This window comes from Cuculus canorus, chromosome 25 (assembly GCF_017976375.1).
Source record: "Cuculus canorus isolate bCucCan1 chromosome 25, bCucCan1.pri, whole genome shotgun sequence".
Lineage (NCBI taxonomy): Eukaryota > Metazoa > Chordata > Aves > Cuculiformes > Cuculidae > Cuculus > Cuculus canorus.
In genome coordinates this window covers 2,116,669-2,143,438 of record NC_071425.1, presented here as the reverse complement: position 1 = coordinate 2,143,438, position 26,770 = coordinate 2,116,669, and the positions used below count along the sequence as shown (strand labels likewise).

The window sequence follows — 26,770 nt, the reverse complement described above, 5'->3', positions numbered from 1 at the left end:
TCCAGGCCAGGTTGGATGGGCCGTGGGCCGCCTGATCCAGTAGGAGGTGTCCCTGCCCATGGCAGGGGTTGGAACTGGATGATCTTTAAGGTCCCTTCCAACCCAAACTTCCATGTTTTTATGATTCTAAAATAATCAAAATTAAATCCCATGGTGGCTTTAGCATAGCACTAACCATCATTCTCCAGCCTCCAGGCATGTTGTCACAGGTAATAACATCTCCCTTCCTCAATTTCAGTTTGTGGTATCTGTTAAATGCATTATTTTTCATTTCCTTCCCCAAACCATGGCTTGGTGTTGCTTTGCCGCTGTCCTCTTTATCTCCAGCCTTGGTAGCACGCGGTTCTGGATAACATTTTTCCTTTGTCATTGATGTAACTTTAAAAGATTTGGAAAACCTTTTGTGTGAAAGTCTTTAAAATCCACTAGATTATTATTAATAGTAATAAATGGGAAACATCAGATCTGAAATTATGGATTTACGCAGGGATATAAACATTTATAGGGAAAATCCTCATGTTTGAATAAGATGCTTTAAGAACCAGTTGCATAATTCAAGCTTCCTGGCTCACAAGAGCTTGAGATAACATATTGGTTGATGGTTTTTAGCTTTTCTTGGTTGTAATTAACTGCACAACTAGATAAATTATACTGTTTTAATGATAGGAAGACAGTGGTTTTAATGAAGTAGAAAATCTACATATGAGCGCTTAGAAAATGACTCCTGGTTTGTTTGGTTTTTTCCCCCTTTCCAATCCTCAGCGCTGCATTTCAATTTGATTTTTCTCTATTTTTCTTTCAAGTCACAATAACAACAAGGGAACTCGTTACCGTAGAGTATGCACTCCACCAAGGGGAATTGGGAAAGTTTCTCTCCTATTTTTAGAAGTGAAATTTCTACCAGGTGCACTGGTTTGTTTAGGAATTACCAGTGTGCTTTGTCTAGTATCCGAACAAAATAGGTGCTTGGGTTTTGTATGAAAAGGAACATTGAACAACAGTGCTAAGAAAGCACCGGGAGGAACAAAGATGAAGGAAGATCAAAGCCAAGTATCGTGAAATAGTTTGGGTTGGAAGGGACTTTAAAGATCACCCAGTTCCAGCCCTCCTACCGTGGGCAGGGACACCTCCCACTGGATCCGGTGGCTCCAAACCCCATCCAACCTGGCCTTGAACACCTCCAGGGATGGGGCAGCCACAGCTTCCCTGGGCAACCTGGGCCAGTGCCGAGTAATAATTTCTAGTAAGTCAAGGAAGTGAAATCTGAGGATTTGGGTTAATGGTTGAACTGGGTCATCTTTGAGGTCTTTTCCAATCTTAATGATTCCATGATTTCCAGTGCGTTGTAGAGTGGAAGTGCTGAAGGCAGGACTTGGGAGTGTTGGTGCAGCAGAACTTGCTTTAGCCTGAGCTGTGGGGATGCCTGGAGGGCCAAATCCATGAGCGTAGGCGTTGGCCCATGGAATGTGTGTTGCCACCTCTTCAGGACTGTTTTGTTGCCACTGCAGTCTAGCAGGAAGCTGCTTTGAGATGATTGCTTCTTCCTTTGTTGGCCAACAATGATCTCATAAAAGCATCACTGCTGTAGTAAGAAGGGAGCTTATTGCTGGAGTCCGTAGAAGAAACAAAGCCAGGTTGGGTCCAAAAGGCCTGACCTCCTTTCCCTGCCCTTGAACTGAGGCCTGCAGTAGCGTAGAGGACGGACGGGGAGGAAAGTTGCCTTATCTCTCTCTTTTGCCTCTACTGAAAAAGAAAATAATCTCATATTGCTATTGGTTTGCTTCACATTTTACAATTCCCCATTAAATTCCCCATTCCTTCTGGTCTCTACATTTTCAATACATACGTGTATGTCAAGTGTAATTGTTTCCTTCTTATTATTTAAAGGAAAAAGATAAGTGTAACATCGAGTTATTTTCTTTTTTCCCCAGTTTATAATTTGATGGGATGCACTGCAAACCCGCTCTTAATTCATTAAGGACTATGGATGTTTTTTAACTCAGGACATATTTTTCTCCACAGCACGTTAATTCCGTTGTAGAGGTGTTTTTCGTAAACATGCAGGATTCTGACTTTAATTTGGAAACTCTGCTGCCTTTCTCAGTTTCACCACGTTTATCTGCTCTCTTTCAGGCTGATTTAGGTAAAGGTATCTCCCCTTCTGGGATGGGACCAGCTCTAGCATTTGTACACTGGGTTTGGGTTTACACTGCTATTTCTGGGTGAATTTGTGGTGATCATAGAATCATGGAATGCTTTGGGTTGGAAGGGACCTCAAAGCCCATCCAGTCCCACCCCTGCCATGGGCAGGGACACTTCCCACTGGATCCGGTTGCTCCAAGCCCCATCCAACCTGGCCTTGAACCCCTCCAGGATGGGGCAGCCACGATTTCTCTTGGCAACCTGGGCCAGGGGCTCTCCGCCCTCATCATGAAGAATTTCTTCTGAATGTCTAATCTAAATCTCCCCCCTTGCAATTTAAAACCATTCCCTTTCATCCTATCACTCCAGGCCCTTGTAAAAAGTCCCTCCCCAGCTTTCCTGGAGCCCCTTTCAGTGCTGGAAGCTGCTCTAAGGTCTTCCTGGAACATTTTCATCTCCAGGCTGAACAACCCCAACTCTCTCAGCCTGTCCCCAGAGCAGAGGTAGAGATAACGGTGATGAATCAGCAGTTAATACCTGTCAAATCCAGGTAGTCACAAGAATCCTTCGATATGCACACATATAGACTCCCTTCTCGTTCTTCGGCATCTGAATCCTATTAACAGCTGTCAAAACCTGGTAAACTATTTATATGCTCTCACAATTTGTTTAATTGGATGCTTAGGAAATGGCATACAAGAGAAGCTTTTCGTTTTTCTTTTTTTTTTTTTTCCTTTAGTCTGGCTGAACATCTGTAGCATTAGGGGCTCATTATCTCTGAATTGGCACAGCAAATCAGCAGCGTCATTAAAATGCCACATTAAGATGATTAAGTTTCTTTGTTATCCAGTTGACTTTTTGCATGTGCTGAGGATTTCACGATTATGACCCCCACTCCTTGTAAAACACTTGAGCAGCATCACCCTTTTGTGCCGTTGTCTTTAATAAGCTTCTGAGTTTTATTCTTTCTGCTTGCCGTAACAGTACCGCTAAACTTTGCTTAACAACAGTACAAAACTTGCGTTCTTTTCTCTGTATCTGATGCCAAACTCTTGGATTAAATATAGCAGTGGGGGGGGGGTTTCCTTCCGCGACTTCCTCCTCGAGATAATAGTGAAGATAACACCCTAGCTTGTCCTAATTGTTTGCTGCTATTGACTTCTTTTCTTTATTCGTGCATTTTATAGAACACACACAAGCACCGTTCACGCGGTGACTCAGTCTGAAGTTGCCACCACAGCTTTATTTTGGATTTTTTCCAGAACCCATTGTTTTTACAGTGTTTCAGGTGAAACAAAAATATTACTCTGGAGTATGTCTTTCATCTTGTAATCATCTCCCCAGGAAATGAAACCATGTGCATCAGCCTTAACCCATCACACTGGTGCTTTGTTGTGTAGAATCTACAACATTTTTTTTTCCTGTGGTATGATTTGACTTCATGAACCAGCTCGAGAAAAATAGTTCCCTGGCTTGGACACCCTGAATGGTTTTTCCTCTTAAAACCTCTTTACTTTCCTTAACACGGGAGAGGTGATAGCACTTCATTATTCAACTGGGGCAACTTTGTTAGTGTTGTGGGGATAATTGTGTTTTTCCTTAGTTAAATTTCCCTTCTTTTGAAATTAGAGCTGCCTTCCCCTTTGTTAAGGCGGATCCACCTGGAAACTCCCTAATCTCATTAATGTACGTTGAGATGATTTTTAAGTGACAGACACGAATCTTCCCACACAGCTGCCTGTCTCCGCATCTCACAGTATTCCCTGTGCGTGCCAGTACCCAGAGCAAAAGTCAGGGCTGAAGAAGGAGTTTGTTTGCTTCAAACCTCTGCAACCGCTTGGTTCATTTTAGGCTGACCTGTACTGAGCCATCTTTTCCTCTGACTGTTTTGTACCAAAGCTTTCTTCTATATTACTATAAATGGATGCTAAACAATGATAGGTGTGTTAGAACAGGAAAATTTCAACCCTCTCAACATGTATTTGGTTTAAAAAAGCCTCTTCCCTTGTGACTTCTGCTGTTCTTGATCATCAGAAGGTGAATTTTTCCATTGAGGCTCTTCAAGAAGGATTTCATCACTATGAAGGTGGGGAGGCCCTTTAACAGGTTGCCCAGGGGAGGTTGTGGTGGTTGCCCCATCCCTGGAGGTGTTCAAGGCCAGGTTGGATGGGCCTTGGGCAGCCTGAGCCAGTGGGATGTCCATGCCCATGGCAGTGGAATTGGAACTGGATGATCTTTAAGGTCCCTTCCAACCCAAACTATTCTATGATTCAAGTGCGAACGTGCACACGGAAAAGCACATGAGCTTTGGTTGGGATATCACTGATGGCTGGAGTGGCAGCAACATTTGTTGGGGGAAGCACTGGTGGAAAAGCCTTGATCAGAGCTCAGGTGCATCCTTCTCTGTTACTGAAGACCACGCAAGGATTGCAGTCAGTCAGCATTCAGGGTGGAAAATGCAGAGGTAATTATTTTCCCCAGTGGAACCATGGGATGCCTTGTCCACTTTGTGCCAAGTGCTTGCCATGGGGAGCTCAGTGTTCACACCCTGCTACAGAAACACCAGCATAGCTCACGTAAGAGAGTGAAAAGCTGTGAACTTGTGGTGAGAAACAGTAGAAAACGGTAGAGCAGTCTGCTCGGTTGGAGCCTACAGCCAGTCCTCCACTGCCAAGTGATTGCGTTTGATGCAGAGGAAAGGTGAGACGTTAAGTAGAAAGTGGGAATTGAAAATGTTTCTGAAAGCACCAACAAGGTGCAGATGTGATGTGTTCTTCCTTCTACCGGGCTCTGCAGGATGTAGCAGATTAGTTTGGAACTGCCTCCTTTCGACAGGGGGGGAAAAAAGCAACCAGCCAACCAAAACCCCCTTTTTCGGGAAAGAGATTCTGTTGAAAGCTGCTTTTAGCAACTAGTAATAATCTTAGAGTGATGGAAATGGGTGTATAAACTCATTTTGAAGGAGTCTTGATAGCCGGAGCACCCTAGCACCCTCAGGTAGGCGGTTGGCAGCAGAGGGAACCCTGTTTGAAACGGAGTGGAAGGAGGAAAGGTAGGATATGAAGCAGGGCTAGCACTGAAGAAGGTGAAGAGAAAAGCGACCCATTTGTAGGTGAATCCAGACTTCCCCATGAGCAAACACCCAAACCTGCTTGAGCTTTTCTTGGGGCAGGCAGCCCTAACACCAAACTCTAAAACCGCCTAGGACAGGGGGATAAAAAGACACAGTATGGGGGAAAAGCCATCCTTCTGTAGGTGCTATCATCTCGGGAGAGCATCAAGAGGAACCTCAGAGTGTTCCACACTACCGTGGATTCTTGCATGGGATGGAGAAATGGTCCCCTGCCTGTTTCTTCCACCTCACTTCAGTAAGACAAATTGGCTGGGCTTAGTACAAACATTTAGGCTAGGGGAGTGATTTTAATGATTAAAATAGAGTTGAAAATTTTGATTTCATGGAAATATTGGTTGCCAGATCTTTATTTTTCAGTGCTGCTTTTATGTTGCCACCTCATTTTTGCTGTCACCCATTGTTTGTTCTCGGCATTTGATGTGGTTTATTACTCAGAACCAGAGCTAATACATATTCAGCAGTCCATGTGCTGTACTTTGGAGAAAGGACAAGTGATTAAGTGCCATATTTAACTGTCTAACCCTCAGCTTGAGAGCAGAGCAGGTGGCATGAGAGAACAATACTTTCAAACAGGAAACTCTGTATTTTATCTCTTTGTGCTTTTCTTCACTTGGTAGCTGGAAGCGCAGCTCAAGTTTCAGCCTTAGCCCAGCTCTTGTCTAGATGGAAAAGTCAGCTTGGAGCAGAAAAAAAGGTATCCAGTCAGTCAGTGAGGATTTTAATGCAAGTGCTGGTAGTGCCGGGGGTTAATAATGGAAGGAAACTTAGCAACATGAGTTGGGAATCGTCAGCTGTTTATATAGTGTGACCGATTCGCTTATATTTTTACCCAGGAACATTGCTGTTAGTAAGTTATTAGTTACCTGTTGCTTTCTCCTCTTGTCCTGAAATTGCAGTCATTTAAGGCAATGTTTTGGTTTGCTCTGGACGTGACTGCAGGTCCTCACTCAAAGGCTGAGGATGCGGAGCTCCATGAATAGTTGGGTTCTTTGCTGCAATATGACTTTGGACAAATCGTTTCACATTTCTAGGATACACTTATTTATCAGGAATTCTTTCCCCTGCTTCTGCTAGTTTTATTCACACAGTACCCTTGTGGTACAGGTATCGAGATTATCAGATGCTCCTCGCGCATTTGAGATCTTTGGATTAAAAATTGCAACTTGCAAGCAAAAATTAGTATTATAGATCAGACTTAACTAATGAAGGTCTATACCATGGAAGCCTTACATTGGATCAGACCTATTTCTTAGGCATGTTTCAGCCTCAGAGGTTCCACAGGAAGATAAAAGTATCCTTTTTAATTTGTATTTCTGTATTTCCAGTTCACAGGAACAGCCCGAGACACTCATTTCTACAGGCTAATTGTGAGTTATGGGAATAAGTATTTTCTTTTGAAGCCTGACTAGTAGTACCCTTTTTGCTTTGTATTATACTTCCATAATCTGTAGAAGGAAATTATTCATCAAAGATAATCAACAGGCAGGTCAATATATTGAAAGGTTATCTCGCTGTAAGTATCATTTAAGTGTACCTGACCCAGAAAGATTCCTACCTCAACTGCATTTCTTTATCTTTGGGTGTTGAAGTAAAACTTCTAGGAAGATTGATAATATAATTTTATGTAATTGGTAAGGTTTTTTTTCCTCAGATGCTTCTTTGGGCTGAAGATGAGCATTTTTTTTCACTTTTGTGCTTTGTTTTACCTGCAGATGGTGTGGTTAAAATGAAAGGTGAATACAGTGAAAGAGAGGAGAATGCTTTAAATTCAGAGCCTATGGAAAACCCAGAAGAATCTGAAATGCCTTACGCCTATCCCCGAGAATATAATGAATATGACAGCATTAAACTGGAAAGACATTCTGGTTCATATGACAGCGTCAGGCCAGCTAGTGGAAAAATGACTTGCGAAATCTGTGGATTAGCCTGCATTAGCCTCAATGTCTTGATGGTTCATAAGCGTAGCCACACTGGTAAATATCCCTATATTATTCTTGTAAGAGCTGAATACTGAAAGGCTAATAACTTGTCATTTAGCCTACTTATTTTTTAAAAAAAGGATACCGAAATTAGGATTTCCTTGTTCCATCCTTGATGCCACATGTGATCTCTAGCAAGTTACTCACTTTTCTGTGCCTCACTTTACCCACCTTCCTTCCTATCAGGATGGAATGTTAGGAAAAGCATCTTTGGGAGGCATTTTAAGAATTTTGGATGAAAGGCACTATGTCATTTAAGTATTTTGGGCACAAGTTAGATTCATTTTCTGCTGCCATTTCCAGTCTGTATATATATATTCGTCTCTGTGCTGTACTTTGGCAACAAACCGATGAGCATCTTGGGTTTTGACCTGCCATAAGAGAAGACTCTTTTTTTGGTTCTAAAACTGCTAGATTGTTGGAATCAGCCGCCTCCAGAACACTTATTTCCATGGAAAAAAATGCACAGAGTTTTCCGTAGCCATGCATATGTTGCAAGAAGCTCTGACAGCAGAGCTGCGTGTAACTCCCACTGAAGTCAATGGAAGGGCTGTGTGTGTTTCTATAGAAAGAAGTTAATCCAGTATCTCATTCTTTCCTTTTCCAAAAAGGAAAGGGTATGAGGATAGCACGATACCCACATAACCATTAAATGTCCTTTTTTGTATGTCATTTTAAGGTGAACGGCCATTCCAGTGTAATCAGTGCGGAGCTTCCTTTACTCAGAAGGGAAACCTCCTCCGCCACATTAAACTACATACAGGGGAAAAACCTTTTAAATGTCATCTTTGCAGTTATGCCTGCCAAAGGAGGGATGCGCTAACAGGTCACTTAAGGACACATTCTGGTAAGTGACTTCAAAGACACTTCATGTGTTTTAGATGTGTGTCACTAGGACACGAGGCGTGGGACGTAAAGAGTCAGTCAGCAAATTTTGCTCAGCCGGTCTAGTTTTGAAGAGTCGACAAATCGCAGCGACCACTCGCTCTGCCTGTTGTGCTGATGGAATCACCGTCTCCGCTCTGGATGCGCAAAGAGGGCAAAGGGAAACCCACTGTCACGGCTGTGTGCCAGCCTCGATATCTTCTTGCACAAAAGAACTCCTCGGTGTTTTCAAGTGCCAGCAAGCTCGGAATTTGAGGAGCTGCGCAAAGACGTGCTTTGCTGGGACTTCCTTATGTGTCTGTCCTGAGCTGTTGGGGTAGATCTAGGAGCACGACCCAGGAAAAGCATGACTCTGCTAATTAACACCTCGCTGTTGTGTAGTGCCTTTCATCTGAATGTCTTAACATGCTCAACACACGCCAGTGGTTTTTCTCAAGGCTGGTAGGATGTTCCATCCGTTTACAGATGGGAGAAATGGAGGCACAGAGCTGAGGTGACTTGAATAACGAACCAGCTATAAATTGATTAATCTTAGTTCCCCCGGTTCTACCAGTGGCAAGCTGTGCTCACTCTTTGATTTGTGTATATCCTGTCTTATACAGGGGCCTAGAAAGAAAACATTTGTTCTCACTAATAGATGATGTTATCTCCGCGCTGCACTTTACAGGCGCAAAAAAAGTTCAACCTCGCAGAGAATCAGAGTTAAAAATGAGATTATCTGACATGGATAAATGACATTCTGATTTAATCAAGACCCAGCACAGTGGTGGTGACTGTCTCCCACCAGCACAATGCTAAAACCATCGTGCTGCAAACACACCGTGCGGTTACTGTGACTGAAGTTTTTAAGAGCTGGTTTATTAATCAGTATAAAGGAAAGCTCTTCAAGTGAATCACATAAATAAGTGAGCAATTGCATTAGCAGCAGGGAGTATGGTCTTTCTGCATGGTATACAACGCAAGGCTGGTTATATTTGCCATGATATTGTGCCTGGATATGTTAGAGAATGTCTGTTCACAAGCAGAGAAGGCAGTTTAGGGAGTGCTTCCAGTCCTGGTCTATGAGGCACTGGGAAAGGCTGTGTGGCTGTCTTGGGTTTCAAGCAGGTTTGCTTTAGCTTACATGAATTAGGAACGTAATTCCCTTTACAATAAATGCCTTTGGAAACGAACCTCAGACACGGTTTTGGTTTGGTTTAACTTCTTCAGTCTGTGAAATCCTTGCAAAATTCTGTAGCGATAGGACCCAGGTCAGGCAGTTGCAGTCCTGGTGTAGCAACGGTACAGTAGATCTTCCCTAGGAAGTGATGCCAAGAAAGCTAAAGCAGGGCTCTAGAAACCCAAGCTCCTGAGAACAGTGTCTGATTTGAATTTCTCTTCTGGGGCTGAGCTCAGAGGGCCTTGCAGGAACTCTGTGTGTCTGGTGGTTTTCACCCTTGTGTAACCCTAATTTTGTGATCATTACAGTGCTGGTAAGCTTAACAGAAATAGAAAACATTCTCCATGAGCTGAATATATGCTGTTAGTAATGATTGAACGCCAGGGAGACAGCGTTCCAGTAGTCTCTTGTGGTTATTTTATATCGCTTTCTTATTTTTCTAGTGGAGAAGCCGTACAAATGTGAGTTTTGCGGCAGGAGCTACAAGCAGAGGAGCTCGTTAGAGGAGCACAAGGAGCGGTGCCGTACTTATTTGCAGAACACTGGTGTGTGCGAGACTGGTAAGTTTATCACATTACGGTGGTTTTGGGTTTTAGTACGTTACAATGCTTAAAAAAGGGCATCTGGTAAGCTGTTAATTCACAGCCTGCGAACAGTTTTTACTACAATAATTTTCATACCCTAAGGGGCTGTAACATCTTATAAAAGGGTCTGGTTTAATGCACCCCTCAGGCAACCGGTTAAAGAACGCTTTTCTTTTAATCGCTTCTTTTATTTCACAGTTACTTTGAACGAAGCATCTAAAATACCTTGTACTCAGCATTTTGTAGGTGCTGCTCACAGTAAGTTAAATTATTCCTACATTAATGCTGTTACGTGGCTTGCTTTATTGGATGAGTGGTTGCTCATGGTTGTTGACAACAGTAGGTCATGTCTCAGTCTGTTTGATGCTTCCTCCTCTTTTGTTGGTCAGAACTGGTTAGAATTTCCAGAAGTTTTAGTGGCCTGGATTTAGGGCATGGAAAAGGTACGATATCCCAAAGATAGCTGATAGATCAGCCTAGGAGTTAGTTGGAAGGTAAGGGACTTCTTTAGGTACAGAAGGCTGAAAGTAAAAGGTATCAAAACACAGATTTTCTTGTTTTCATATACTCAGTGCTGAAAATACTTTGGTGAAAAACAACTGCCGCAATCTTTGAGCCAGCTTCACCTGAATATTCCAAATCCTAAACCTGAGTGACTTAAGTCCCACAAGTCAGGAAATAATTACTTTTCCTATTTGGAGCCACAGAGTGATCGTCACCTCCCAAAAGATGCCGGATTCACCTGGAGCAGAGCTAAGGCTGCGGCTTCAGGATTCAGGTTTCCATTCTTTTACTGTGCAACCATAAAAAAACCAACCAACCACTAACTTTAAGGCCTTGAGCTTCCTACTTGTGCTTGAGAATTTCAACTAGAGTTTTGTTTTCAAGGAAAAGGTTAAACTGAGCTTTCGGAGAAGAAAACTAAAATGTAAAAGTATGCTTGGAGAGGTGACAATGTTTACTAAGGTCCTTTAATGATTAAAAAAAACTCATTGTATTTAGTGATGTGATTTTCAAGCAAAGACTCTGCAGGCATCATCACAAGCTGGGCCTGAGAAGCAATGTGGAGATCAATTAATGCTGATAACAATGGGGGAACAGGAGCCCTTGCCCTCCGCAGAGCGAGGAGGTTGTTGCATCAGGCTTTATGCCACACAAAAACCGACATAAAGAAAGAACAATTTAACGGCGTTAGGGCTTTATAGCTTTTCGTGGGCTCTCTTCTTTTCAGCAAATGACATTTTTTTTTTAGAGCATTAGTAAAAGTAAATGGTTAGCAGAATGTCAGCAAGTTTTGGTTTTCATGAGAACCCATATGTATTCTAAGTGTGGTTTTATGTTACAGTACGTGCTCCCAGGGTGGCAGTCACTCTGAGATGTTCACCAACGTGAAAATGGAAAACATGATACCTACTATAGATTTCTGCTTCTACACCATTCTCATGGTTTATATTCATTTCAGAATAGCAACATTTCACTTATCCAGAAGCTGCTCTGTAGCACTCACTGCAGTAGCACGGTTTGCCTTAAATTGCACATAGAGGAAATGTGAATTTCCAGTACGACACGATGTGGCCGTACCCTGTGCCTTTAAGAGCTTCACGCTTTAAAAACTATCACGGTGTTTTTAGTGGAGTAGTAAGTTTTATGAAAAACAGGAACTCTGGTCTTGCTGAGGCATTTCCAGTTGGGTCTCTGGTATCAGCACAGTGTTAGGTGACAGAATCGGAGGAAGGGAAGGCTGGGAAGCGCTGCAGGAGGTCAGTTAGTTCTTTTGATTTTCTTTTTCCCCCAGAGTGCCTCATTTTTTGATTTCTGACCATTTCCCCACTCATCCACGTCGCCTTGAACGTTGATATTTTTCTAAAGTCCTTGCAACCTTCTCTCACGGAGCCATCGTTAAGCGCAAACGTGTTCTCCACACCATCATCCAACAATTAATTACAACGCTGAAAACCATCTGAACTGAAGTAACCATTCTTGTTACCTTTTAGTAGGAATTTTGCATGTTCCAAATGTAGCAGTGTGGAAATATTTGTGAAACAAAGGTTTTCTCTAACAACGTTGGAGCATTGCTCAGTCCCTGATAACAATCTCTGGTCACATTGTTCTCATTGCGCAATAACCCACCTCTCCGTTCCACTCTCCAGTATTTAGTGACCACATAGAGATGCTACAGGAAGCAATGCCTCTAATTTAAGCTCGGCTTTGTAGTTTAGGGTTTTGTTAACAATGCCCGCATGTTCTAAAAATTCGATTCACATTTACGGCGTGACAGAAACCACACTATGGAAACAATTCAGTACAGGTCAAAGGGTTGTGTGTGTGCGCTCTGGGCTGGAAGAAGAGTATCCTTTCTCTATATATGTCTACAGGGTGAAATGATGGCTCGGTGAGTGGCAGCTCAGGAGGACAGTAGTAGTTGTTCAGAATGGATAAATCTCATTTGCACAAATATTTTGTTCTGTAAGATTTTTATAACCATAATTGAAATGTAGACACCACTGAGGCAGGCGACAGTGCCCAGAAGGACCACAGCGACATCTCGGGATGATCAAAGAAGACCATAATCAGTTGCTAGTGTTAGCTAAGTAGGAGATGGCGACCTGAGTTTAAACGTGGTCAGGGCATTGGAGCTAAACCCATCCTACTACTGCATAAAATACCATCGTTAGGAGCTTCTTCCCATGTAATTCTGGAGGACATGCAACAGCACTGGTCAGATCAGAACAGAAGGAGAGGGATTTATTTGGTCTGCAGAGTTTCTTTCAGCCTCCTTAGAGTTTTTGTTGTTTTTTGGCCATGCAGTTGAACCATCAGAAGTTTTTAGCTTGCGGGACATTTTGAGGTCGCAGGCTGAAATAGCTTCAGTGCTTTGGAAGTCTATTTGCTTTTTCTGAGTGTAACTTTGAGCAAAGTGACCATTTCTGTCAGTCCAGCCTGGAATGTAGTTTTAGATACGTGTTATAATTAGGTAATTAGTTCTTTAAACTAATGTCATGGTGTGCAGGGGAATCATCAAGTGGATAAGGGAATTGGAGAGGGAGACAGGGCAAGATTATTTCTCGCTGTTTGAGAAGTACTTAGAGAGTTTTGAGTGGTTAAAAAAATGTTTCCTAAATACTAACTATTATTCTTGAATTGTTTAATAAGTGATCCAGAAAAAAAGAAGTGGATGAGAGAATTTTAAGTCAGCTTTTGGGCAGAGAGAACCAGCGTAACCACCTGTGTCTCCACAGGAGCAGAGCCTGGTTCCCCGAGGCTCTGTCCTGAAGACGTTGCCAAAGACATTTTGTTTCCCAGAAATAGGGATTATTATTTTTTAATTTAGGACAAAATGGCCGTTAGCAAGAAGTAGAAAATCTGAATGTGAAAGGTAAGCCCCTCGGCATTAAAATACAATGGCAGACAGGCCTCAAACTGGAAGATTGGTACTTAGAGATGTCCCAGAACGTATTATGTAGGTTGATAGTTACTGTCTCTTCAGCAGTCTTGTCTGAGTAAAGGCTGTTGTTACCTCTGGAGGAAGCTGCTTGTCTGCCCACTTGACATTAATTGAATAAAGCCCCCTTGGTGGCCCATAAATAACGTTGAGAAGTGGTCACTGATAGCTGCGCGCGGCTTCCAGTCTGGTTCTGGGACTGGCTAAGAGGACTTGGAGAACCTTCACCCTTGGAGTCCGGTCAGAAGATAGAGGCAAAGCTTTTGAAAATGTGAAATTAAAGCTTTAGCAGAACATGGGTACAACTCATGAAGGTAAAGATTATGCAAAAGAGGAACTAGAAGAACAAAACATGAAACGTGAAGCGATGGCAAGGACCAGGGAGCTGCTTTTGTGATATGGATGAATTGTGTTTTCTTGCTTTTGCTTTACCTTTACAACCTAAATTTTGGAATATACAACCCTGTTTGTGTTATTACCTTGTTTGGGGTTGTTGAGGGTTTCTAAAGTTTAAATGACTATTATTGGCTTCTTGTGCAATGAGCCTGTCAAGGTGACAAGCGCTTTGAGCTGGGGATAGTTGCAACCTTAACTTACAGTTTTCTGCAGAGCTCAGAAAGCGCATTCCAGTTTTAGGACTGTGAGAGTTAAAAGAGAAGTTCTGAAATTAAAACCCCTATAACAATATTCTCAAGAATTAACTAGAGCTTCTGGCCAAAATCCAGGTGGATGACTCTTGTTCTACCTACCTCATTTTCCCTTATAGTTTCACCTTAATCTGATGGTCTGTCTCACTGTCTGTGACGTAGTGTCTTGGTATTCCAGGCTGGAAGCAGGTGCATTTTAGCAGTTGAATACATTTATATACGTCTCTAAACACACAAGAATAATAGGGAATAAAACCCAGACTAGAAAAACAGCTTGTTATTGCCTTCAGGTTGTGTATGCGTGCCCTCAGTGGCTCTCGTTATCATGTATATCATGGGTTACAGCCTGATGAAACAGGACTGAATTGAGCCCTGTTATCCCATCCATCCTGAGTCATATTCGTAGCCAGTATTTGTGGCATTGAGTGCTCATGAAGCGCTTTACATTTGCAAACTGCTGAACAAACATGGTTCTGGCTGAGGTTTGGTGAGTCATGGTTTGCGCTGACTGAAACTCCTCTCATATCAATAACAGCAATAATAAACAAGTAAAGAGGGACTGACTTTGAAATGTATAGCGAAAAGCTACACACTAAGCTGGGGAAGGATGATACTGCGCTTTTATCACTTGCTCTCCTTCACTATTTAAGTCTAATACTTAATAGAACTGCATTTAGCAGGGCTGAATGGATACAGAAGGGCTTGTATCATTTTCCTCCGGCATTAATTTTCTCCTATGTAGGTTATGTAGGGAGCTGATTCTGCCCCTCTGTTCCTCTCTTGTGAGACCTCGTCTGGAGTGTTGTGTCCAGTTCTGGAATCCTTAACATAAGAAGGAAATGGAACTGTTGGAGCGGGTCCAGAGGAGGCTACAAAGATGATCCGAGGGCTGAAGCACCTCCCGTACGAGGACAGGCTGAGAGAGTTGGGGTTGTTCAGCCTGGAGAAGAGAAGGCTCCGAGGAGACGTTACAGCGACCTTCCAGTACCTGAAGGGGCTACAAGAAAGCTGGGGAGGGACTATTCACAAAGGCTTGTGGGGATAGGACGAGGGGGAAAGGCTATAAACTGGAGAGGGTCAGGTTTAGACTAGACGTAAGGAACAGGTTGCCCAGGGAAGTGGTGGCTGCCCCATCCCTGGAGGGGTTCAAGGCCAGGCTGGATGGGCTTTGGGCAGCCTGAGCCAGTGGGAGGTGTCCCTGCCCATGGCAGGGGGGTTAGAACTGGATGATCTTCAAGGTTCCTTCCAAGCCAAACTGTTCTATAATTCTATGATTATGATTCATATATTTTGAAGCATACACATACAGCAAGACAGCAGGCAGGATCCTTTCTCAGTAAAATCTGACCTTTTGTATTACCTTGGGAAAGTAAATTACCCTTCCTTGTCTTTGTTTTCCTCTATGGAAATCATAGAATCATAGAATAGTTTGGGTTGGATGAGACCTCAAAGCCCATCCAGTTCCACCCCCTGCCATGGATGAGAACACCTCCCACTGGATCCGGTTGCTCCAAGCCCCATCCAACCTGGTCTTGAACATCTCCGGGGATGGGGCAGCCACCATTGCTCTGGGAAACCTGTTCCAGAGCCTCACCTCTCTCATGGTGAAGAAATTCCTCCTTATGTCCAGTCTAAATCTGCCCCTCTCCAGTTTATACCCATTGCCCTTCATCCTGTCCCCACAAGCCTTTGGAAACAGTCCCCCCAAAGCTCTTACAGCAAAGGCAGTCTCTTAAAACAGGTCCAGCTTTTGCCACCTTAGCGCTGCAACTCTCCATGCTGCTGTTTAATATAAAAGTACCACAACTGATAGTTGTTCTTAAGGCGAGAGCAAGCTTTTGAGGGGGAACCACAGCAGTTACGTTCAATATTAGTCTGGCAGTCATGATATGAGGTGGCAGTCCTGCAGCGTGCTGGTCCTGCTCAAAAGCCTGTGCAGCCTCCCTGAGGTGAGAGCAAGCCACGATTTCCGTGAAATGATGGACATGGGTTTGCACAGCCAAAGGAGGGCTTTGGAACATGGTAAGATCCTTAAAACAGTCACTATATTTCATACAGGTTTCTTAGTGTTTACTTAAGAAGATGTCTATGTGTGAGTGATATCTAAAAAGCGTGGCGAGAGCACTGAATGTCTTGTATTGAGGTTTCGAAGAGCTCTGTCAGTCTGCAGGTGTCACACTGGCTTACTCAGAATCAAAAAGAAAGGCTACCAGAGGTTCTGTCTCCCTCTACACTTTGTACCCAGCCCTTCCAGCCTATTTTACACTTCCTCTTGCTAATGAAGGTATTGGGTTTGTCTGGTTTATTCTCTTCTTGCACGAGCTCGGGACTGCAAGATTGGAGCCTGTTTCTGTGCTTGGTTCCACTGACCGCAACTGATGGCCAAGATGCAAAGAGCAAGAACGACAGTAAAAGCAAAACAAGTTTACATCAGATCTCCAAACTGTTTCCTCCCAGTTCGTGTGGCAAACTCTGGAGATTAAACCATTCATCTCTTCCTTTTTTTTTTCTTCTTCTTCTTTATTTTTTTCCCTTTTTGCCTACGTATTGGTTATTTTTGTTTTTGTTCTTTTTCCTCTCACATTTTCCAAACTAGCGAGCGTGGAGGCAAGGCACATCAAGGCAGAGATGGGGAGTGAAAGAGCCCTTGTGCTGGACAGGCTAGCGAGCAACGTGGCAAAGCGAAAAAGCTCAATGCCGCAGAAATTTATTGGTAAGAACAAAAACCATTTTCATGTGCAACAGTTAAATATGTGCAAGTCGGTAACCTATAGTACAATGCCTCTGCTTATTTTATATATCCTCGAGTTTATAATCTAATATAATACGAAAGAATATACATGAAGTAACTGATGATTCGGGTGTGTTTATACTGATTTGTTGTATGGTTTTGATTAAAATAAGAATATATTGTGTTAGATACTTAAACTGGGTGGAAGCTGCTGTTGTGCTTTGTCTCTGTGTGTGGGCAATTTCTAAATGCATTCAATGAGCTTCCATTGAATGTTTCTGTACCTGTGCATTGGAAATGTTCTCTGCTAAGTTCTTTACAGGGAAAGAACAGGAAGGTTTAATGCTGTTTCAGAGCTGAGTGCTCTTTCAAGTTGAAGATACTTGCAGGATGCATGTGTGGAGTAAGGCCTAAAGACAGAAAAGTATTGGATTTCTGTTAGTCATCCCGTTGAATTTGAATATTCTTTAAAATATCAAATCCTTTCTTGTGGTAATTGAAACAACAAGATGTTTCCATAGCGTTTTCTTTGCATTTAATTTTATACGATCAGAGTTTTGCGTGCTGGGGATCTTAAATACTTGTTGGGCAGGTTTGGTGCTGCAGTGAGCACCTGATCCTCTTGGCTGGTCTTGGTTCATTAACTTGCCGTTTAAGAAAACAAAATGCAACTCTTGTGTCCTGAGTAAAGACCTGACTTAGTCAGCGCTTGTACAATATTAGTGCTAATAATGCCTTATTTGTTCTGTTCTGCACGGTTATGCAAGATCCCGAGCGCTTGGTTTTTTTTTTTACTCTAAACTTGCCCTTCGGAGCAGGGCTGGCGGCTGGTGCTCGTCACCCGCGTCACCAGGGAGGGGAGAAGCAGAGGCTGAGCGTGCGGGCAGGGCTCAGCCGCTGTCAGACAGAGGGGTGCTCTGAGGACCTGTCGTGAGCGCCCGGGGTCGAGGTGCAAACCTAGGTAAAGGCATGCTGCTCTATCTTATAGATAAGGGTGTAGCCGTATAGTGATAGGACGAGGGGCAATGGCTATAAACTGGAGAAGGGCAGATTAAGACTGGACATAACGAAGAATTTCTTCACTCTGAGAGTGGTGAGGCACTGGAACAGGTTGCCCAGGGTGGTTGTGGCTGCCCCATCCCTGGAGGTGTTCAAGGCCAGGTCGGATGGGCCTTGGGCATCTGATCCAGTGGGATATCCCTACTCATGGCAAGGATTGGAACTGGATGATCTTTAAGGTCCCTTCCAACCCAACCTATTCTATGATGATTCTATGATTCTACATACCAGCAGCTTAATTATTGTAGGTAAGTTAGAACTGACTGGATTTGGTGGGGAGCACTGGACTTTCATCTATGAAAGCTGATAACTCTTATTTAGACATCTTAGTGGGACTTTGCAAAGGTCACCTCGTTACACAGGAGAACAGTAAGGAGGGCACGCTCCATCCGAGAACCTACTTAATATTGAAACTGTTGACTGTGTGATTCAGACCTGACATCTCATGCCATGATTCAAACAGTAATACCAATGCAGATGGGTTTGAAAATCTCTAGCCTCCTTTTTTTTTTTAGCACTGAGAACAGCTTCACCTTATCTTGTTTTGCTATTGCTGCTTTATATGTTTTATTAAACACATCTGCAGCAGGACACAGGCACTCGGCCCGTGGTTCAAGTCCTAGTGCTCTTCCGATTTGTTTTAGCAGCACGCTCATCTGATTTTTCTGATCTGCGACCATGCTCACTAACGTGGGCTGGAGGTGGCACGAACTGATACTGCCTCACACAAGGGTTCTTGAGAAGTTGGAGAACATGGGGCGGTTCACCTAAAGCAACAAAATCACTGATTTCTGAAACTTACTGTTTTTCTAGAACCTGTGTGACCGGCACCTTCTTGTTAGTTAATGTGTGAAAAAAATGACTCGCTGGGTGCCTTTTATCCCTGGGAAGCATGTTTGTGAGAGCAGCCTGCCCAGCCTTGGTTTGACTTTTGTGGCTTTCTGAACTGTATGTGTAGGAGTGCAAATCTGCCAGGACAGCTTTGTGATTTCTTGGGAAATGGCGTTCTCGGAAAGGGTGCTGAGTTTTCATTTTGTCAGGAAGAAGGGATAGAGATGTATAGACTAACAAGGCATCTTTGTTCAGCTCAGTGCTGTGAATGAAGTCTATTGGTCAGGAAGACAATCCACCCTTTATTATTATTTGAGGACTTTACAGGGATTCATACAAGCACCAGGAGTCTTGCCCACTTTATTTGTCCCATTTTCATCTTGTGCACAAGTTTGAGACTCAAATAAGGATGCAGATCAGCAGACCGTGTATGAGTCTTCACCTCCTCACCAGCACAACCCCTTTGCTCCTTCTGCAAAGCTTTTATCCTCAGCTTTTAGTTATGAGGAAACGAGGATTTGAATGGAAGTTTATGGGTTTGTGTTTCCTATTTTGCTGTGGATTTCTGTTTTGCATGTATGAGGATCAAATCTACAAACTTTGTGGTTTTGTTTCCTGGTTTGATTAATGAACAGGGAGTTTAAAAAAAAAAAAGAATTGAAATAGCCCATCCTGTGCTGTTGGTCCTTCCCTGCTCTACAAAACAATTCTGGGGCTCTCTCTTCAGTTGAGGCAAGTCGGACTAACCAGTGCGGTCAATTCATAGAGTCATAGAATAGTTTGAGTTGGAAGGGACCTTAAAGATCATCCAGTTCCAACCCCCTGCCGTGGGCAGGGACACCTCCCACTGGCTCAGGCTGCCCAAAGCCCATCCAACCTGGCCTGGAACCCCTCCAGGGATGGGGCAGCCACAACCTTCCTTGGGCAAACTGTTCCAGGTCCTCCCCACTCTCATGGTGAAGAAATTCCTCCTTCTGTCCAGTCTAAATCTGCCCCTTTCCAGTTTATACCCGTTGCCCCTCATCCTATCACTACAAGCCTTTGGAAACAATTCCTATCTGCCAGTTCACACCAGCTGTGAGTGTCTTGACCCAGAAACTTCTTTCTTCCTTCTTTGAAACAAGTTCTCCCTGAGCACAGCAGTAAAAATCTGTTTCTGCTAGTGGTAAAAGTGCTGGTGCAGTTCTAACACCTTTATCACCCTCCCATGTGCAGAGTTTGGTGAGAAATGGCCTGCTCTGGTTAGCACGGCAGCAAGAAGCAGGTTCACTCCCTATTTCCAGCATCCACACCTCATCGGGCTGCAAGAATCTGTCTGTATTTTAGAGTAAGCGAAGCATCACCGAGCAGCGCATGAGTGTGTGTCATCCGCTACGGCTCATGTGTGAGTTCTGAAGAGGAAAGGTTTTTGCATTGCACTGAGACAAACAAAAAGAGGAAAGCTGTTCTGCTAACCAGTGGCTGCTTTGGAAATCAACTCCAGAGAACCCCTACATTTCATTTTTAATGAAGTGTTTTTCAGTAACGCTGTGGCAAGTTGCCTGGTGCAGATAGCAGCTTAACTCACAATAATCTTTTACAATGTCCTGCTGGCGACAAAGATTAAACATCAGCTGCTTTTGGCACAGCCCATCCTCTTCATCCCCTGGTCCCAAAATACTCATTGCCCTTCTTCTAAACCATTGACAGCAACTTTCTCCTGAACGGTTGCTGTCATTTGGGAGTGAAGCACTGGGTTTTGCCTCTTTAAATGGAAAGGTTTGCTATGTTTGACCTTGGGGAAACAAAATAAACAATCCAGAGCGGTGCGACTGCGATGCAGTGCCGTAACTTGATGTGCTGGATATACAATTAGCACTTTCTGGGGCGCTTTCATGTAGATTCAGCCTAAATACAAGCGTCTCGCTGAGGGATCGAAATCAGACGCGTGATTGCCTTGAGGTGCCCGCTGGAGGAGAGAGAGAGCAAAGCCATTCTTTGTGTATGTATCCTTTTCCTCCCAAAGTAACTTAGCAAAGTCACAGTCTGATTTAACAGCCAGATTTCTTGCCCTCTGCTCTTAGGAGTCTGCACCTGATGTGCCATGGCCTTTAGGGAGCGTACAGCAACGGGACACGTTGATGTATGTCAGAAGAGCATTTGGGAACTTGCATTTCATTTGAGATGTCTCTGAGGGAGGCAGAACGGGCTGTTGGGGTTCCACTAGGGGTAGTGGAACAATAGGATACTGCCAGAGCCTTGGTGATGATCCAGTGTGGGGTTTGTGTGTCGTGACAGTGACTCCCAACTCAAAATTTATAGGGTGTCCTGACTATTTTTGCTTTTTCTTGCCATTTTTTTTTTTTCTAATGTCACACTTGTTCACACCTCTCCCTTGCCTGGAGTTGGTTTTATGAGTCATACAAACACGCTCTGTTGTTTTGTTTCCTTCTGCGCGCCGCTGGATCGCAAGTTTTGTTGAGGCTTGGAAGCAGTTACACTCTTGTGGTTCGCTAACCCTGTTGGGTGTTTTTAGAAGAGAAACGTGAGCTCCTGGTTTTCTGCCTCTGCAGTGAAACCTAATGACTTTCATACACATTGAGTCATGTTGTCGACAGGTGACTGATAAACATCTGCACTATTCGAGTTACTGTAACTCAAAGATCGGTGGATCTGATGTTTGCGAGCCACTTGCACATCAAACGTTTGGTCTGGCCCATTTTTGTCTTTTAAAGCTATGAAGGATTTTATGTTCTATGTAACCGCAGAATTCGGTTACTTATTTCTAGACATTCACTAAAGAAGTGACTGTAGTCCTTTCGGGGGGGCAGTTTTATTTCCTCTTTGCACCTGGCATGGAGAAAACTGGTTGCAGTGAGCTGCCCAGCCCACCCTCCTGCCTCAGTCCTTGCTAGAAGAGGCGTGAACGGAATTTCAGGTACGTTCTCTTAGCTCTCCTCCCGCTTTGTCTCGTCTAGAGCTTTCAAAGCCCCAGCACACCCAGAGAGGAATGCATTCCACTTCTCCTTCACTACCCGCAAATGAAGTGACCCTAAATGTGGTGTTCTATACATAAACACATCGTGTTGGATTACTTGAAAACCCATGTAGAGTTCAGAGAATCCTGGCGTGGTGTAGAAGTGCTGTAGTTGTCAGAGGGCACTGGGGAAAATTGACTTTGGTGTCCAAGGACATAGAAAAAGGGCTCTATCAGGTGTGTAAAAGTAATGAAACATGCATCATATCTTCACTTTTTCTGTTAGAGAGGGGTTCACTTCTTGGGGGACAAGGCAAGAACAGAAGGTTGCATTCTTGGTACTGAAACTGGAGTATTTTGGTTCATTACCAATGAACTCTTTTGCAGGTGTTCTCATTAATGCCTATTTACCTCCTTCTAGAAAAAAAAAAGATGAGCGAAGTTGATCTGTGGAAGCTTTGATAATATTTTCCCCCTTAAATCCCAGAACAGTTTGAAACATTTAAGGATGATTTGTCCAGTAAGGATCCTCACCACCTCCTCTATTAAATTTTTGCATTCAAGGCTGGACTTTAAAGAAAAAAATAATAACCCCCCCGCACCCAAAAGCTACTTGTGTGTATGAACAGCCTCTTTTCTGCAGAGAACATTTCATGCCTTTTTACTTCCCAGAGACTGCTGCCATTTAGAAGAGCATCATGGTGTTTAAATTCTTCTTTATCCACCCAGGTAATTTAATACCTCTCCTCTCTTGCAGGTGAGAAACGCCATAGTTACGATGTTAACTATCATTCAAGTTTCATGTATGAAAAGGAAAACGAGATAATTCAAGGACGCATTATGGACCAGGCCATAAACAATGCCATCACCTACCTCGGGGCTGAAGCCCTGCGTCCTCTCGTGCAGACGCCGGCAGCTCCCACCTCTGAAATGGTCCCCGTCATAAGCAGCCTGTACCCCATCCCGCTGACCCGCACCAACGTGCCGAATGGCGCCGTGCAGGATGCGGAGAAGAGCCATGCCCACCTCAGGGACAAAAGCCTCTCTTCTGACAGAGGGCTTTCCCCCAACAACAGCGGCCAAGACTCCACAGACACTGACAGCAACCACGAGGAGCGGCAGAACCTCGCCTTCCACCAAAGCCAGATGATCCCCGCTCAAGCCCGCAATGGCCTCCAGTCCTTGAAGGATTTCCCAAGGCCGTGTGACATCATCAAGCCACCCGCCATATGCCCACGCGATGCCTTTAAGGTCATCAACAAGGAAGGGGAAGCCATCGGCGTCTACCGGTGCGACCATTGCCGCGTCCTCTTTTTGGATTACGTGATGTTCACCATCCACATGGGCTGCCACGGGTTCCGCGATCCTTTTGAGTGCAACGTCTGTGGGTACAGAAGCCACGACCGATACGAATTCTCCTCGCACATAGCACGAGGTGAGCACAGAGTCGTGCTCAAATAGAAGGACCGGTTCCCCAAGGCCGAGGGCTCTGCTTTAGATCGAAGAGGAGGTTGGTTTGGTTGGTTTTGAATTAGCATAAAGGAGTTTTGTGAGTATGTTTCTATGCCAGTTTTTAAATGCGTGTCGCAGGGAGGCGACACCGTTTTACATTCCTCTTTCCAAGTAATTCCATGTTCTGTAGCATCTGTGCCTGGCTGCTGTAGTGAATGGCACTGTGTAAAACACCAGGAACAGAGACTGGTTTTTATACAAACTTTATTTTTGTGAAAGTTAAGAGTCATTTCAGGTGTTCTCTTTTATTCTTTATCGTGCATTTGTTTTTATAACACGTGCTTTAACTCTTCACAGAAGGTTTTTACACCCTCTTTCCCTGCTTGGTCAGGTGTAGGGGAGGAGATATTTTAGCTGTTATGATCCCGACAGCCTTCAAACGGCTGATTACCGAAACAAGAACGCCTATCTGGGAGGGATCATTAATTCCTCTCTAAAGGTTTTCCCCTAAGTCTTACAGAGGGCATGGCCCCATCACACTTTCATTTTTCTTACCCCTCTGCCCACTTTCTTTAAAGTCACTCCCACATGTGACTTAGTAACAGCAAAATAAGAAGCAAGATCTATTTTGGGGCTGGAGTTTTTTTAACAGCGTGCATTTTTGGGATACCCAGTGAGGTCATCAGTTGGCTCATCCTTGCGGTCTGGGGGAAATCCTGATTTTCACTGTTGGAAAGTCCTTCTTTCTGCTGAATGCCAAAACCGAAGAGGAAACTACGCTGAGCGTGGTGTCCTGCTTTGCTCCTGCTAAGCTCCAGCAGCCAAACTCGCAGCCGTGCTGGCACACAACATCCCTATGGATGGCGAGAAGCGTTGGGCTCGGAGCAGGAGTCACCCCGTCCTGGCCGCTGACACCGTGAGAAGCTGCGTACACGAGTGTGTGGGAGCTGACAGCTCAATCACACCGTCTGGTTTTACGTGGGGATATCCCTCGGAGTGAAATGTGTTGCTTTGCAAGATGAGTATTTACCATGACTTTGAAGCTGGGTTTTAAAATAGTTCTTTTAATCTAATCGTTGCTCTGCAGCTGTATTATTAGTCACTGCGCTGAAGATAGGAGTTTGATAACAGTTTTGCTGAGTGAAGGTTTATTCTTTGCAAAGTATTTTTGTGTAACGTAGAGTTAGGTGTGTTCTGATGGACTTTTTGGCATCCATCGTATGGTTTGATGTCCTCGTTGCTTTCGTACTTTTTCAACGTTGCCGTGCCAATATCTGTGGAGATCTGTCCGTTCCCATGAGGGAAGGCTGGGGCACAAAGGCCTCGCTCGAGTGTTGGGTGCCAAGAAACGCTGAATCTCATTCCTCCCTCTGCCCCGGGGTTGCTCTTTTGGCTCAAATGCTTTCTTCCTCCCTGAATTTTAAGGTACAAAAATGAAAATTGTGTTCGTTTTTTCCCAATAAGGGTAGGTCTGAAGAAGGATAAATTAGTCCACAGAGAGTCTGAGCATCTGAAGAGCTGTCAAAGTGCTAGATCCTAGATTCTAGATCCTGCTGGTCGTTAGGGATAGGGAGAACTGCTGCCTTGTGTGCTGTTGCGTGCAGAGTCATAAAATAGGTGTAGGACCATTTCCAATAACCAGTTTTCCATCACGAGGCAGAAAAGTGAGCATTTGGATGTTGGTTCTTCCCTGTTGAGTATCTGTTGTCTGGACATGAGAAAGGATCCTCTGCGTGAGGCTGCAGTTCCACCAAGGGCTTCACCCGATCGTCCAAGGACTGCATTCCAGGTGGCAGCTGGGCTTGGGAAGGCTTCAACCTAAATCGCTCGGGAGCTCCATTTCTCCTGTTGTGCCTTCATGAGAGAAGCAGCTGAGTTACCTGCACGGCATGGCTGATGGAAACGCTCCTCACGGTTCAACAGAAATGAATAAGATAACACATAGTAAAACATAACTCGTCATTCGCCCAGGAAGCTCCTCACGTTGCTGAGAGTGTGTCACGCAGCACCGCCGCTTTCTTTCTCACGCCGCTGCCGAACCTTTGAAAACCCTCTGCAGATGAGTCCTCCACACTTCCCTCACCACCAGGCAGGACTGCAGCCACCTACCCCTGCTTCCCAGACAAGGTGAGCAATCGACCGCTGCACCCCGAGCACCTCAGCGCGAGCAATGCTGCCAGGTTTAGAAAAGGCAGGAGGGAGGTTTCTCCAAACGGCACCGTTTCCCCACCGCCGCTCGGGCAGAGCCATCGTTTCAAGATTGGCTGAAACAAAAGAAATTCCCTGCGCTGTTTGGAGTTGGCGAGCGATCACCGCGTTACGGCTCTGCTGTTGAACAATCCCATGTTGTGGAATTTAACCCAGTTGTTTATTAAAATGTATATATTTTTGTGAGTTTGGTTTATCTGCTGTGTGATGATCACCAAGCGGGTGCCTAAAGCTCCTGGAGTCGTGGCTGGAGCTTCCCTAGCTGTGTCCTGGGAGGAGAAGGGCTGGAGAGCCAAGACACCAACCCCCTGTGTCACCTGCATCAGCCCCTTCGATGCCTCCGTTTGCGGCACGGCGAAGGCAGCAGCCCCATCCACAGCCCTGCCTGGCACCTGGCAGGTGGAATCCCATGGGACCGTCCTGTGTGTCAAAGGGTCTCAGGCAGGGCTGAGGCCAGGGGAGCTTTGTGGATCACCTCGCTGGGAACATAGAGAGGGAAGAACCGCTGGGGTTTGTTATAAACCTGATTTATCCTGCTCCTGGTTTGATTATTTTGGTTTGCCCTGTTCCCTTTGAACGTGCTCCAGCCAGCCGCTTCATCTGTCTTGCTTGGTTTCTTTATTTACCCTGAATTGTACCTAAGAGACAGCTCAGGAAACCAGCTTTTAGCACTGAGAGACAGTCTTTTTGTGCTTAAAAGTTTATTAGATTTTAAAATTTTGATAAGCTCTCGTGTGCGTAGTGGTTGAAGGGAACCCCACTGTGCTTCGCTGCTCTCCCACGGGCAGAGCTCGTTCCTTCAGCTGTGAATGGAATCATAGAATAGAATCATGGAATAGTTTGGGTTGGAAGGGACCTTAAAGGCCATCCAGTCCCACCCTCTGCCATGGACAGGGACACCTCCCACTGGATCAGGCTGCCCAAGGTCCATCCAACCTGGCCTTGAACCCCCCCAGGGATGGAGCAGCCACAACTTCCCTGGACAACCTGTTCCATCACAACACTCAGAGCTGGAAAGCGAACAGCAAATGCTGGTGGATGAGCAGGAGAGGGCTCAGGAGCTGCTGACTCCGTTGCCTCTGGACCCGACCATCCCAAAGAGGTGATGGAACCTGTGACCAGCCTGCAGCCACGGTGCTGCCAAGCTGGTGGGATGGCTGTGGTTGACCCAACACCAACCAGTTACTCGTAGCTGATGCACTTCAGGATCTAAAGGTGACGCAGTTTGCTCCTCTGGCTGCTTAAAGATGGGATCAGTCCTCAGTTTAGGTTATAGATGAGCGGTATAGCCCAAGGAACCGTGCCCTGCTCTGACCTGGGGCTGCCACCGGCTTTCCTGGTCTCCCCAGCAAGCTCAGGACAAGTGTTTGAAGGAGGGGAACCGCTCAGATTTGCCCCAGTAGAGCAGAAGCAATTCCTGCTGGATTTCTGGGATGCCCACCCAAGCGTGTGGGCGCACAGCCGCTCCCAGCCTCGGGACTCGCTCCTCACGATATGATGTGTCACAAAACACCGTCCTCCTCGCCCTGGTGTTACCGAGCACAGTCAGAGTGAAACTGAGC

At 44.7% G+C, this 26,770-nt stretch overlaps 1 protein-coding gene across 7 annotated transcripts in view; it reads left to right on the top strand.

Moving 5' to 3' along the window:
* Positions 1-25,377, top strand: part of IKZF3 (IKAROS family zinc finger 3) — a 40,534-nt gene extending 15,157 nt beyond the window's left edge. For 3 of the 7 annotated variants that reach the window (XM_054088556.1, XM_054088557.1, XM_054088553.1), the window contains exons 4-10: positions 6,601-6,642; positions 6,988-7,248; positions 7,934-8,101; positions 9,742-9,858; positions 10,081-10,140; positions 16,568-16,684; positions 22,306-25,377. In XM_054088556.1, coding sequence (XP_053944531.1) covers positions 6,601-6,642; positions 6,988-7,248; positions 7,934-8,101; positions 9,742-9,858; positions 10,081-10,140; positions 16,568-16,684; positions 22,306-23,009 — 1,469 coding nt within the window. In that variant the 3' untranslated portion in view covers positions 23,010-25,377. The remainder of the gene's footprint in view (positions 1-6,600; positions 6,643-6,987; positions 7,249-7,933; positions 8,102-9,741; positions 9,859-10,080; positions 10,141-16,567; positions 16,685-22,305) is intronic. The other 4 variants (XM_054088554.1, XM_054088555.1, XM_054088558.1 and 1 more) reach the window with 4 other exon arrangements.
* Positions 25,378-26,770: the final 1,393 nt, after the last annotated feature.